This window comes from Oncorhynchus mykiss, chromosome 5 (assembly GCF_013265735.2).
Source record: "Oncorhynchus mykiss isolate Arlee chromosome 5, USDA_OmykA_1.1, whole genome shotgun sequence".
Taxonomy (NCBI): Eukaryota; Metazoa; Chordata; class Actinopteri; order Salmoniformes; family Salmonidae; genus Oncorhynchus; species Oncorhynchus mykiss.
In genome coordinates this window covers 21,277,208-21,291,856 of record NC_048569.1, presented here as the reverse complement: position 1 = coordinate 21,291,856, position 14,649 = coordinate 21,277,208, and the positions used below count along the sequence as shown (strand labels likewise).

The 14,649-nt window shown below is 43.7% G+C and overlaps 2 protein-coding genes across 5 annotated transcripts in view; one reads left to right on the top strand and one right to left on the bottom strand.

Annotated features, from left to right (window-relative positions):
* Window positions 1-1,691, top strand: part of LOC110522822 (unconventional myosin-XVIIIb) — a 63,076-nt gene extending 61,385 nt beyond the window's left edge. For all 4 annotated transcript variants that reach the window (XM_036977031.1, XM_036977030.1, XM_036977033.1 and 1 more), the window contains 2 exons: window positions 265-1,300; window positions 1,397-1,691. In XM_036977031.1, coding sequence (XP_036832926.1) covers window positions 265-1,279 — 1,015 coding nt within the window. In that variant the 3' untranslated portion in view covers window positions 1,280-1,300; window positions 1,397-1,691. The remainder of the gene's footprint in view (window positions 1-264; window positions 1,301-1,396) is intronic.
* A 1,634-nt stretch (window positions 1,692-3,325) lies between these two features.
* On the bottom strand, window positions 3,326-14,289 carry npm2b (nucleophosmin/nucleoplasmin, 2b). Its single transcript, XM_021602076.2, has 11 exons — window positions 14,266-14,289; window positions 6,457-6,482; window positions 6,244-6,304; window positions 6,060-6,142; window positions 5,735-5,851; window positions 5,035-5,128; window positions 4,549-4,679; window positions 4,276-4,301; window positions 4,143-4,179; window positions 3,933-3,971; window positions 3,326-3,643 (listed from the first exon to the last, which is right to left on the bottom strand). Exons 3-10 carry the CDS (start codon window positions 6,278-6,280, stop codon window positions 3,939-3,941), a joined length of 558 nt encoding a protein of 185 aa, XP_021457751.2. The 5' UTR covers window positions 6,281-6,304; window positions 6,457-6,482; window positions 14,266-14,289; the 3' UTR covers window positions 3,326-3,643; window positions 3,933-3,938.
* Between the last annotated feature and the right edge of the window lie 360 nt (window positions 14,290-14,649).

The following is a 14,649-nucleotide window of genomic DNA, read 5'->3' as shown; positions in this document are numbered from 1 at the left end:
ACTTAAGGGGGCTGAATAATTTTGCACGCCCAATTTTTCAGTTTTTGATTTGTTAAAAAAGTTTGAAATATCCAATAAATGTCGTTCCACTTCATGATTGTGTCCCACTTGTTGTTGATTCTTCACAAAAAAATACAGTTTTATATCTTTATGTTTGAAGCCTGAAATGTGGCAAAAGGTCGCAAAGTTCAAGGGGGCCGAATACTTTCACAAGGCACTGTTTATTTCCAATATTTTATTATCCTTCCTCTCCCTCTCACCCAGCTCCTGTGTGGACCCAGATGAGAACGGTTTAGAACCAGGGGGTGTGGTTGGTAATGGGGGAAGTTCACATCTTGGTCGGGCCTCCTCCTCCTCTGCCCTCTCCGAGCTATTAGAGGGGCTTCGTAAGCGGCGAGGGGGAGCAGAGTCTGGGGAGGGGGATGGCAGTACTATTTCTCTCCCTATCTACCAGACCACTGGGGCCTCAACCCTCCGCCGCAGAGCCTCAGCCCTCTCTCTGGGCCCCGAAGACCTCCAGGAGCCCCGCAGCATCCTCAAACCTCCCTCCCCACTGCTGCCACGCGCCGCCAGCCTGCGCAACATAGGCGAACCCCAGGCTTCATCTGCAGCTTCTAGGGACTCCGGAGCCAAACGCTACAACTCCTCCGATTCTCTCTCCTCCCTCCCCTCTCTCCCCCTCCTCTCCTCCCTCACTTCCCCCACTGCCCCCCGCCGTCGCCCCCCCACTATCTCCATCCCAGAGGAAGACAGTGAAGAACCATTTAGATCCCTGCGCTCCCCCCAGCGCTCCCCCCAGCCAATGAGACGCAGGCTGCTGGAGAGCGTCGTCAGCGAGGGCGGTGGGGAGGGCTGTCTGGGGTCGGAACCCATGGTGTTCCAGAACCGCCGCCTCATAAGCGACGGTAACCGTGATGACGCGGCCTCTGACATTCTGCCGGCCATCCGAAGGGCCCAGTCCACCAGCAGCCTGGCCAGTTCAGTCAGAGGGGGTCGGAGGGCACTCAGCGTCCACTTTGGAGAGCTGCCCCCCTCCACACGCAGCAGGAAGGGCTCCGACTCCAGCTCCACCAGCTCAGGGTCTGGGGGGAGCTCCCAGGGAGGAGGGGTCAGGCGTAGTGGAGGTGGGGGGCCGCAGGGAGAAAGGCTGGATGCGGAGGGCAGCGAGGGGGGAGACGTTGCTTCTGTCATGAAGAAATACCTGAGGAAGAGTGAGGACATGAGGAAGAGTGAAGACCTGAGGAAGAGTGAGGACATGAGGAAGAGTGAGGTTGACTAAAAGGAGAGGAGAGAGACTGAGGTGAGATGTAGCAGAGAGAGAGACACACACACAGTAAGGCAGTCAAGACATCTGATGCATGCTAATGCCTTCTCTTTTACTCTGTCCTCTCCCCAGCCTGCATGTGTGTGTGAGAGAAAGAATAAACTGAAGCCACTCCCAGAGACACCCATGCAAGCTGCAAGGAGCCATTGAAGATATCTACAAACTCGTGCCAAATAAATCAATGAAGATAGTTACACGCTTAAGGTAAAGATGCGCAGAAGACATTGAAGCCAACGAGTCAAGACATACACACGCTTGTGTGTGTATGGATTGTGCTGTTCATGGAAAAATGTGAGCCCACTGAAGATAAAATATCAGTTAGATTAGAAGCACTGTTTGTACACTAATAAAAATATTTAAATGAAAATGCTTGTGAAACTGTTCTTCCACCAGCTATACACAGCAGACTAGAGAAGACAGTTGCTGTTCAGAATGTTTCATAGGAAAATCCTTTTTTAGATTTAACACTGTGGTCTTTGTCACTAGTTCTAAGGCAGGGGACAACTGGTCACAGGTATTATTCCCTAGAATCAGATCACAGGCTGGTTGTCAGACGTGTGATGTCTCACCTGTCCTCCAGTTCAGTCAGCTAGCTAGAATAAATTAACCACTGCTTAATGGTTCCGTTGTGTTATAGGCATGAGGTAGAGGTCAAGGGAAGCATAGAGTCCAGATGTTGATTTGGGACCAGGGTGTCAGGCTGCAGTGATGTCTCACTTGTGTCCTCCAACTCAGCCATAACCTTGCTGAGAACTTTAGTCCAGATGGTTATTGTGGAAGTGTTGACGCTAGAGGTGGGGGTCAAGTATAGGGGCTAGGGATTGATTTGGGATGGTGTCAGTCGGTGCCCCCTGCAGATCCACCTGTTCACAGGAACTTTACAGAATTCTACAGGTCAACATCAGTTACGAGGTAGGGACCAAGGGAATTATAGTGGTTGATTTAGGACTAGGCATCAGTTCTGTGTCCCCACCTGGGCCACAGCAATCTTAGAATTGTTGTATTTCAGATTTTAAGCAATTTGTCAGGACAATAAGCGCTAGTGGTTGATTTGGGAGGTGTCTACAGTAGATGTCCTCCAGTACCATCTGTTCCTCAGCATCTTAAACCCAGCTGGAGTTTACACCCCCAATCAGGGCTACAGTTCAGCTGTAGTTGAACCAGATTATACAGTCTAATATGCATCAAGTAGGGCACAGCCAGGGTGAACTTGACTGCTACAAGAGGGCAGGCTGTTCATGCAATACTGTATAACACCATCCTAGATATCAACCACTAAGAATATAGTTTGTAGATGGTGAGGAACTAATTGGTCAACCAATTCCATTCATACTGAACAAAAATAAAATGTAATTTACGATTTGGCTGAGTTACATTTCCTAAGGTACGGGGGTAGGTAGCCTAGTGGTTAGAGCGTTGCACTAGTAACCAGAAGGCTGCAAGATCGAATCCCTGAGCTGACAAGGTAACAATCTGTCGTTCTGCCCCTGAACAAGGCAGTTATCCCACTTCTCCTCTGCCGTCATTGTAAATAATAATTTATTATCATTACGCAGACATGAAACTACAAGTCATCTAGTAAAAACCATAGAAATTACAACAGAAAATGAACATTGACCAGTCAAGGAATCAGCCTCTGATTAATCAGGACAAGTTCTTCCAGTTTAAAACTATCTAGGCGTTCCAAGCCGATGGCACAGAGTACATAAACCTTAACCAATTTCAGTTCAGACATTTGGAACAGTTAGCAGGATGAAGTCCTGTGAACTAAGAGTACCCACCACATTAACAGCTCTGGACATTCCTGCAGTCAGCGTGCCAATTGAACACTCCCTCAACTTGAGACGTGGCCTTTTGTCCCCCGCACAAGGTGCACCTATGTAATGATCCTGCCATTTAATCAGCTTCTTGATATGCCACACCGGTCAGGTGGATTATTATCTTGGCAAAGGAGAAATGCTCCCTGACATAAAAACACATTTGTACACAGAGAAAGGTATGTAACATTTCTGGGATTTTTTTTTATTTATTTCAGCTCATGAAACAAAGGACCACTTAACATGTTACATTTATATTTTTTTCAGTGTATTTTAATGTACACTGATTCTATTTTGTTCAGTATAGTTTAATGTACACTGATTAGTACCACAAGGACAAAACTCTTTCGAACGATTTACAAAGCACTGACATGTACAGGATAAACAGCCTTAGATTAAATCATTTGAACCATGCAAGAATGAACAGGTAGATAGAAACCCAACAGTTGATTGACAGAACCTTTAGCCAAACAGAACTGCAACAGACTCTTTTGGGCAGCACCTGAAACACATTAACTGGTTTAGTCATTCAGTAGAGGCAATCTGCAAATTCAGCGGTCATGTCACACTACACCCTTCAGGTGCCAAGGGGTTCTTAGTCCCTTTCCCCTAATGGTTGTTAGTATTCTGGGGGAGGTTAACCCCAAGTCCGTGTTAGACTTCATATGCCATTTAACTGACACTTCATCCAACGCGACCTAGTCATGCATATGACCCCAGGAATGGCTATGCGCTTACAAAAGAGAGGATTACTCAGGGCTTAGCATTACTGCCCTGAGGTTGTCACTTACCCTGGATCACTTTCCCCTGCCTCTTCCTCTACCCTTTCCCTGAAACACAGAAAGCCATTTCAAACCAGACCAGCCATGATTCCAACTGGAGGCCAGAAGATTGTTCTGCGTCCCATGGCACTACATAGGGAACAATTTGGGACGAAGCCAGAGCCTCAGACCAGGAAAGTCATTCAGGGTATAATATTTAAGGCAGAGTAAATAAAGTACCTTTTTAGGAGGGTTGTTCTCATCATCTGATGCAGGTCTGGAAGGAGAGAGGATGGTTGGTGGTAAGTGAACAGCAACAATTAGATTTCAGTAAATCACATAAATGGATTAAAAAGCATTTATTATCACTTACTCATCTGCTTCCTCTGGCTTCTTTCTCTGGAAGACAGGAATAACATTAGCCTGGCCCCAGATCTGTGTGCTTTACCAATACCATCTCATTGTGAAGCAAAGTTTCAATTTGACAACTGACAAGGAGTAAGATTAATTTATTTGTAGATTAGAGCAAACTAGGATCCGTGTTTGATTTCGTAGTTGTCCATATGCATGTTGAAAATGTGACAACTTAAGTATAAAATCATTCAAAAATCAACATGTTGGAGTTTGATATAAAACAGGCCCTTACTTTGCCTGCAACATTTGCATTCTTGGCAGTTGCTTTCTTAGCAGGCTTCACAGGAGACTCAATATCTTCCTCCTCCTCCTCTTCCTCCATCTCCTCATCAACACTATCTATTCCTGAGAAGTCATCCTCCACTGGAAAGCAACAGGAGTTAAATGACAGTGACATTAGAAAGGCCTGTAGTTTATGGCTGTCAAAACCATCAACATTACGCAATATTCTGTTCTAACAAATTCCACTGACCAGCTGCTCCTCAGGACTTTGATTAGCTGAATGACATTACAGGTATGTAACGGGTTCTCTACCACCATGATTCAAACATTTGCTTATTTTTGTCCTTAAACATTAAGCATAAGTAGTTAAAAAAAAATAGTACCTTTATTTAACTAGGCAAGTCAGTTAAGAACAAATTCTTATTTTAGGAGGCTAGGGCCACTTGTTTTTTTACAGTTAACCACCATCATCCCTGCTCCCTAATCCCCTACTTACAGGCCACGTGTTCCCCACAGATGTAGACCGGTCCAGCGCCACTCCTCAGCTGAAAGGTTACAGGAGGGTGCAGGTCTATCCCAGACAGATTGACCTGGAGAGATCAATACACAGAATCATGACAATCAGTGCTGCTATTCAAACTGACAGAACCAGGCACCCAGCTAGGTTAGGCCTATAACCACTGGTGATTACTTCCCCAGGCCCATTCCTCAACATTAGCTGATTTGGGTTAACCTTCATTAGCCAGCTAGGTCTAGGTCATTGGGAAGACAACTTCAAACAGCCTGGTTGGCCAAGTCCTGCAGTTCTCTTGTATTGAGGCAGAGTTCAGTTCGTATAACTGGTTACAGAATTTACTAGTAACATTGAGTTGCCACATGTCCTGTACAACAACTGCAATACTTCCACAGGGCGCTGAAATTCACACTTTAAATACACAGAATACAACCAAACTTTATCATTGTGTTCCTCAACTCAACGCAGATGTGCCAATTTAATCAGTCAGGGCTATCCAGGATCAGCAGCTGTACAGGACACACGTAGATACCGGTAATTGTTTTCAATTGATATTTTACCAGAGTCAACTAATGGCGACTCCGTTGCTAGCAAATCCCACAATTATCAAAACTCACCTCTGCGTCGATAGAGAACGCCAAGTAGTCAGGCTGCCACATTAGAACAAATTGGGACAACTTGCCGTGGGCATGCCGTTGGCGTGCAGGGTAGCCATGGGTATGCCCTTGTCGTTATCTGGTTCTCCGGTAATTAATGCCACGATGTTGAACTCTTCTTTGGCGCCTGCGCCCAGACACATCTGCCAGGGACAAGTCAGACACTTAAACGCACTACTGAAGTTATTAAAATTGCGTTCCAGATTGTTTTTCTGCAGTCATACTACCCAAATTAACATTTCAAATGTCATCACGTGATCGTAATATTCTGACCTGTGCAGTACAGCTGCAATAATGACCAGTCAGTCTACTTTGGTTGTAAAATATCAAATATTCTCCAAGGGGACTTACAGTTCTCAGTGCGAGTTGATGTTGGTGGTTTGTGTCATCGGTTTTGAATGTTCCCTCTTTCTTTGACTCGCTGAGTTCACAACCTACCAAACAGAATAAAGATATGCTTACAGATTTAGTCCAGCTGTTATGGAATCTAATTTTTTGGGGCACTATGGGAACAGTTTCTAGTTAGACAACCTACCCCACAGCGTAGACAGTGGCTTTTCGGGTTTGTTCATGTTTCACAAATTTGAGATCAGGTTCTGGGAAAAACACAAGCGAGGTATCAGCATATTGAATGTGCAACTATTGGAGTAAGTGGAAGGAAAAAGTAGCTATATTTTAGTGTTTTAGGCCTACATTATCAAAACCGAGGAATATCAGCATCAAAGGCTAGATTTGTTAAAATGCTTACCGAAGGACTGGAACTTCAGACTGGCCCTGGATAGATGGAGAAAGTTGAAAAAAAACTGAGCTCACACAACTGGACTATAAAGAAGATAGAAAGACAGGTGATGCCAATTAAGCGGCCTGCGCTACATCTGATTGGTTCGTTAATGAAGGGCATGACCCATTCCAGAGCAGAGGTACTGATTGGAGAAGAGTTCATGCCACTCAGGTTTCAGGTTTTTGGATGGAAAACTCTGGTGAGTAGTAGGATAGGAGTTGTGAGTGACTGCGTGTCGGCGACTGTGTGTAGGCTACTGTGTAATTTAGGCTTATACAGAAGTAGTGAGTGACTGTGTAGTGTACTATGTAGGCTTAGTAAGTGTGGTGTAGTGAGTAGGGATGAGTTTTAATGATGATGTTGTTAACATAGAATGCAAGCAGTTTGTGGTTGTGTGAGAGCCTCAGTTCTTATATTCTCTTTCTCGCTCTTTGTGTGTGTGTTCTGCAGACGGCTGTGTGATGTATATTTAATGCAACCCTGTGGGCTCGGATCACTGCAGTCGGTGGAGAACAGAGTGAAGAGAACATGAACCGAGTGTGCGACCACCGCAAACCCTTAGGGGGAACACACACTCTCATTTGTGCATACACTTGGGGTGTCCCCACCTAAAACAAATATTGTTCGACTTTCAGTCGTCTGTTCTTTCAACCAATCAATTAGTCAACTTGTTAAAACGTGTATTTTTCCATATATCAGGGGTGCAACTTTGGTTTTAGAAGTGGGGGGGGGGGGACATACATTATTTATTTATTTATTTTTATTCTCCAGTCAGATAAACACTTCAAACAGCCTACGCAACCTCTCGGAGGCATCTGCATGGTCATTAAGCACACCGTTGCCTCGTTTTGTTTGACATTCCAATGATAAAACTGGGGGTGACAAATATGCAATTTCAGAATGTGGGGGCAATATAATAAATAGACACACCCTATGCGTTTTACTGAAATAAACTATATACATTGAGCTTGTCTGATGCTTTAAACGAAATGAAATAAGTCGCAAATGACTCAAGAGGGAGCCAGAGATCAAGATAACCAGAAGAAAAAAATCGTAACCTGTCCTGACCATCCTCCTCCCGCTCCTACTAGTTTTCGTAGTTTCTGCCGCTACTCTCCTGAGGTTTCCGGTAATAGGCTACATGAGGAGTCTGCAAAATTTCTCACGTGGAATGCCATTTCTACCAATCTGGGTGCCAGTTAATTGTTTTCACATGCACATTTTCATGGAACCGTTTTGTTTAATTTATTGTCATGTGGTTAATCAAAATTCTATCCCAATCTAAATGAAAATGATACAAACCTAAAAAGTTACTTCTATTGCCATCGCCAGCTATGTAAACATAGCCTAGATAAAGCCAACAAATAAAAACATTGCAGCCTAAAGGTAGACAATATTGTGATAAAAATAAATATCCTATAAATCACATTGGCTACACATGGCCTGTCTGCAACAAACTTGAAACATTGTATCAACTATAAACTTGGTCTGGCCTAAAGCTTTTTGCAACATTGTATGAAACATTCTGGGCCCTCAGAATTCCCCTTACGGGTGATCTCAGGACAGAGACAGCTGTAGGCTATTTGCACAAGGGATAAGAATCAGGTAATCAGGTAGGCCTATTTTATGACGTTTCCACTGGATCAGAGCATTACATTTTTCCCTTTCACGCTGAGTGGTTATCACAAGGGAGAAAGCTGGAAAGATTTTTCAAATACATTGAGGAATTATTGTCATTCTAAATTGCATCTAAAAACAGACTTTGAAGGCTTGCTGTTTGAGGTCTACAGGTGGTGCATTAAGCCAATCAGAAATACTACTAGATCCCCAAATGGGCACATTTATAGGGCTACATTTGCAAGTAGGCCAGGTAGCCTATTGGCCTACTTCTATGTGTAATCAGGTCCTTACTCAGCAGTAACAGGAGCGCTCCAAACAAAAGACAATTAATAAATTGACAAAACTCTTAAATGGAAGGAAATAAACCAAAACTTGTTTCTCACAAGTGTAACATAGAATGTGCACTCTGCAAACAATGTGTCCAATCACTCCAACAATAAGAACAGTAAAAGACTGGAATAATAACATATTGAATACATTAACAGAGATTACCGTAACCAAACAAACATTGTAGATCAGAGACGATTGGAATTAACGGTACATGTACTACTGGTGTTATATGTACAGTAATGGGGAATTGATAGACACTAACAATCAAATACAAACAATTCACACAATGAAGTCATGAAACAATGAATGTACAGAAACTGGTGGCACAGAGCGCATTCTGGAGAGAGATGTGCATGGTGCAGCCACACTCCCCTTCTTATTGGACTGTACCATCCCAGAGGCCTCCGCAATGGATTAGTTTACTGAGATGGGTGCGAATAAGACCAGTGTCTCATGTGCCATCAAAAAATATATGTATTTGCTCCTGCTCGACAAAAATAAATCTTGGTCGACCAACAGCCTATCGACTAAAAAATCAACCAGTCGAATAATTGGAGTCAGCCCTAAGAAAAAACACTTGCTCCCATAAAGAGTACCATTTTGGCTTTGGGGAAGAGAGCCGAGTGGAAAACGATGGAAGGATGAGAGATGCATCTATATAATGAAAGAGAGAAAGGGTTGGCCATTGAAAATCAGTGTATTTCATAAAAACTTTAACAACAATGTAGCACGACAGCCATGTTCCAGGCTTACTGAAACACAAGCCTACATAACAGCTGCACATTTTACATGACAGATGACTACAATATCTCTTCCCTTGATTACAAGGCTGGCTCATACACTGACTATACAAAAGTATGCACTTTCCATGACAGACTGACCAGGTGAAAGCTATGATCACTTATTGATGTCACTTGTTAAATCCACTTCAATCAGTGTAGATGAAGGGGAGGAGACAGGTTAAATAAGGATTTCTAAGCCTTGAGACAATTGAGACATGGATTGTGTATGTGTGCCATTCAGAGGGTGAATGGGCAAGACAAAAATGTACGTGCCTTTGAACGAGGTATGGTAGTAGGTGCCGGGTGCACTGGTTTGTGTCAAGAACTGCAACGCTGTTGGGTTTCCCGTGTGTATCCAGAATGGTCACCCATCCAAAGGACATCCAACCAACTTAACACAACTGTGGGAAGCGTTTGAGTCAACATGGGCCAGCATCCCTGTGGAATGCTTTCAACACCTGTAGAGTCCATGCCTCTAACGAATTGAGGCTGTTCTGAGGGCAAATATACTCAGTGTATTTCTCCCATACTATTCAGACATAAATACAGTCCTTCAGTAAAATATACATTTCAGGATGATGTGGAAGGTTTCAGATGATTATGGAGCTGATTGTGTTCCTGATGACTGGTTGCTTGACCACTGAATTTGACCATTTTAATGACAGCAATGTATTGACTGAAAACTAATGAAACTGGTGAGAGTGAGAGGCTGAGGCTGAAATCACTGTAATGTTAATGTGAGATACAAAGCTATAGAATTACAGTAGACTTAATAAAATGACCTGTTCACAGATATGTGTGTGTTGGTACACCAATGGAAATGACTATTGCTGCATGTGTAGAACACTCCACTGAACCATGGGAGTCAACCATGGGAGACATGGAGTGACTGAGTCCCAACGCTAATTATGTTCGAATACATGAAAACTAACCATGGTCTCTGTATGATAGAAACCTTCAAAAAGAAGGTGTGCTACATACACAGTGCTACACACACACAGTGCTACACACACACACACAGTGCTACACACACACAGTGCTACACACACACACAGTGCTACACACACACACACAGTGCTACACACACACACAGCGCTACACACACACACAGTGCTACACACACACACAGTGCTACACACACACACAGCGCTACACACACACAGTGCTACATACACAGTGCTACACACACACACAGTGCTACACACACACACACAGTGCTACACACACACACAGCGCTACACACACACAGTGCTACACACACACACAGTGCTACACACACACACAGCGCTACACACACACAGTGCTACATACACAGTGCTACACACACACACAGTGCTACACACAGCGCTACACACACACAGTGCTACACACACACACAGTGCTACACACACACACACAGTGCTACACACACACACACAGTGCTACACACACACACAGCGCTACACACACACAGTGCTACACACACACACAGTGCTACACACACACACAGCGCTACACACACACAGTGCTACATACACAGTGCTACACACACACACACAGTGCTACACACAGCGCTACACACACACAGTGCTACATACACAGTGCTACACACACACACACAGTGCTACACACACACACAGTGCTACACACACACAGTGCTACATACACAGTGCTACACACACACACACAGTGCTACACACACAGCGCTACACACACACAGTGCTACATACACAGTGCTACACACACACACAGTGCTACACACACAGCGCTACACACACACAGTGCTACACACACAGTGCTACACACACAGCACCGCACACACACATCACTACACACACACAGCGCTATACACACACAGCGCTACACACACACAGCACTACACACACACAGTGCTACACACACAGTGCTACATACACACACACACACACACAGTGCTACGCACTACACACACACAGTACTACACACACAGTGCTACACACATACACACAGTGCTACACACACACAGTGCTACACACACAGTGCTACACACACACACACCACTACACACACACACAGTGCTACACACACACACATGTACACACACAAAATGAGGCAACGGTGGGCTTTATGACCATGCGAACGCCTCCGAGAGGTTGCGTAGTCTGTTTGGAGTGTTTATCCGACTGGAGAATAACATTTTAATAATAATGTATGTCCCCCCCACTTCTAAAACCAAAGTTGCACCCCTGAAAATATGGAAAAATACACGTTTTAACAAGTTGACCAATTGATTGGTTGAAAGAACAGACGACTTTCAGTCGAACAAGATTTGTTTTAGGTGGGGACACCCCTAGTGTATGCACAAATGAGAGTGTGTGTTCTACACACAGTGCTACACACGAACACCAATACACACACACACAGTGCTACACACACACACCACGACATACACATAGTGCTACACACATACATGTACACACAGGCACACACTTAAGCCCCTCATTAGGGCATGGATGAGTGCGTGTGGGATGAGAAGGACTCAGGGATATGCATGAAAAATAAAGAGAGAGTGTGTGTGTGTGTGTGTGTGTGTGTGTGTGTGTGTGTGTGTGTGTGTGTGTGTGTGTGTGTGTGTGTGTGTGTGTGTGTGTGTGTGTGTATGTATGTATGTATGTGTCTGTATGTCTGTATGTGTGTGTGTGTGTGTGTGTATGTATGTGTACGTATGTGTGAGTGTGTGTGTATGTATGTATGTGTGTGTGTGTGTGTGTGAGTGTGTGTATGTATGTATGTATATGTGTGTATGTGTCTGTGTGTGTGTATGTATGTATGTATGTATGTATGTGCGTGTGTATGTGTATGTGTGTGTATGTGTACGTATGTGTGAGTGTGTGTGTGTGTGTGTGTGTGTGTGTGTGTGTGTGTGTGTGTGTGTGTGTGTGTGTGAGTGTGTGTATGTATGTATGTATATGTGTCTGTGTGTGTGTATGTATGTATGTATGTATGTATGTGCGTGTGTATGTGTATGTGTGTGTATGTGTACGTATGTGTGTGTGTGTGTGTGTGTGTGTGTGTGTGTGTGTGTGTGTGTGTGTGTGTGTGTGTGTGTGTGTGTGTGTGTGTGTGTGTGTGTGTGTGTGTGTGTGTGTACGTATGTGTGAGTGTGTTTATGTATGTACAGTGCCTTGCGAAAGTATTCGGCCCCCTTGAACTTTGCGACCTTTTGCCACATTTCAGGCTTCAAACATAAAGATATACAACTGTATTTTTTTGTGAAGAATCAACAACAAGTGGGACACAATCATGAAGTGGAACGACATTTATTGGATATTTCAAACTTTTTTAACAAATGAAAAACTGAAAAATTGGGCGTGCAAAATGATTCAGCCCCTTTACTTTCAGTGCAGCAAACTCTCTCCAGAAGTTCAGTGAGGATCTCTGAATGATCCAATGTTGACCTAAATGACTAATGATGATAAATACAATCCACCTGTGTGTAATCAAGTCTCCGTATAAATGCACCTGCCCTGTGATAGTCTCAGAGGTCCGTTAAAAGCGCAGAGAGCATCATGAAGAACAAGGAACACACCAGGCAGGTCCGAGATACTGTTGTGAAGAAGTTTAAAGCCGGATTTGGATACAAAAATATTTCCCAAGCTTTAAACATCCCAAGGAGCACTGTGCAAGTGATAATATTGAAATGGAAGGAGTATCAGACCACTGCAAATCTACCAAGACCTGGCCGTCCCTCTAAACTTTCAGCTCATACAAGGAGAAGACTGATCAGAGATGCAGCCAAGAGGCCCATGATCACTCTGGATGAACTGCAGAGATCTACAGCTGAGGTGGGAGACTCTGTCCATAGGACAACAATCAGTCGTATATTGCACAAATCTGGCCTTTATGGAAGAGTGGCAAGAAGAAAGCCATTTCTTAAAGATATCCATAAAAAGTGTCGTTTAAAGTTTGCCACAAGCCACCTGGGAGATACACCAAACATGTGGAAGAAGGTGCTCTGGTCAGATTAAATCAAAATTGAACTTTTTAGCAACAATGCAAAACGTTATGTTTGGAGTAAAACCAACACAGCTGAACACACCATCCCCACTGTCAAACATGGTGGTGGCAGCATCATGGTTTGGGCCTGCTTTTCTTCAGCAGGGACAGAGAAGATGGTTAAAATTGATGGGAAGATGGATGGAGCCAAATACAGGACCATTCTGGAAGAAAACCTGATGGAGTCTGCAAAAGACCTGAGACTGGGACGGAGATTTGTCTTCCAACAAGACAATGATCCAAAACATAAAGCAAAATCTACAATGGAATGGTTCAAAAATAAACATATCCAGGTGTTAGAATGGCCAAGTCAAAGTCCAGACCTGAATCCAATCGAGAATCTGTGGAAAGAACTGAAAACTGCTGTTCACAAATGCTCTCCATCCAACCTCACTGAGCTCGAGCTGTTTTGCAAGGAGGAATGGGAAAAAAATTCAGGTTCTCGATGTGCAAAACTGATAGACACCCAAAGCGACTTACAGCTGTAATCGCAGCAAAAGGTGGCGCTACAAAGTATTAACTTAAGGGGGCTGAATAATTTTGCACGCCCAATTTTTCAGTTTTTGATTTGTTAAAAAAGTTTGAAATATCCAATAAATGTCGTTCCACTTCATGATTGTGTCCCACTTGTTGTTGATTCTTCACAAAAAAATACAGTTTTATATCTTTATGTTTGAAGCCTGAAATGTGGCAAAATCTCGCAAAGTTCAAGGGGGCCGAATACTTCAAACATAAAGATATAAAACTGTATTTTTTTGTGAAGAATCAACAACAAGTGGGACACAATCATGAAGTGGAACGACATTTATTGGATATTTCAAACTTTTTTAACAAATCAAAAACGGAAAAATTGGGCGTGCAAAATTATTCAGACCCCTTAAGTTAATACTTTGTAGCGCCACCTTTTGCTGCGATTACAGCTGTAAGATACAAGCACACACAAACATAGACATACACACAGCTGAAATGGTACAGTACTACTGTATGAGATGGTAAGACTGTGTGGGTCTATGATCGTCACTGAGCTCACCGTACTGCAGAGGATTATCCCCCCTCTCTCTTCCCCGTACACACACGTGCCTCAAAAGCATATCTCTCCTCTCTGATGCCTTCCTCCTCACTAACCGAGGACAGAGTGAGTGAGAAGGGAGATGGAGAGAGGGAGGCAGAAAGAGAGGGAGGCAGGAAGAGAGAGAGAGACGGGGAGATAATGAAAGTAGGGGTGGGTGGGGAAAAGCCAGGAGGTGAGTACTGAGAGATCTCCCAATAATACTGATCATATCTTCTCTCCATATTCCATAGCTCTATCTGCTCTCTCTTCCTTTATTATCAGGGATGGAGAGAACACTGTGGTATTGCTTATCGTCTTAGATGTTTTACAATAAGAGAAGGAACAGAAGCACTGAAGCTTTAC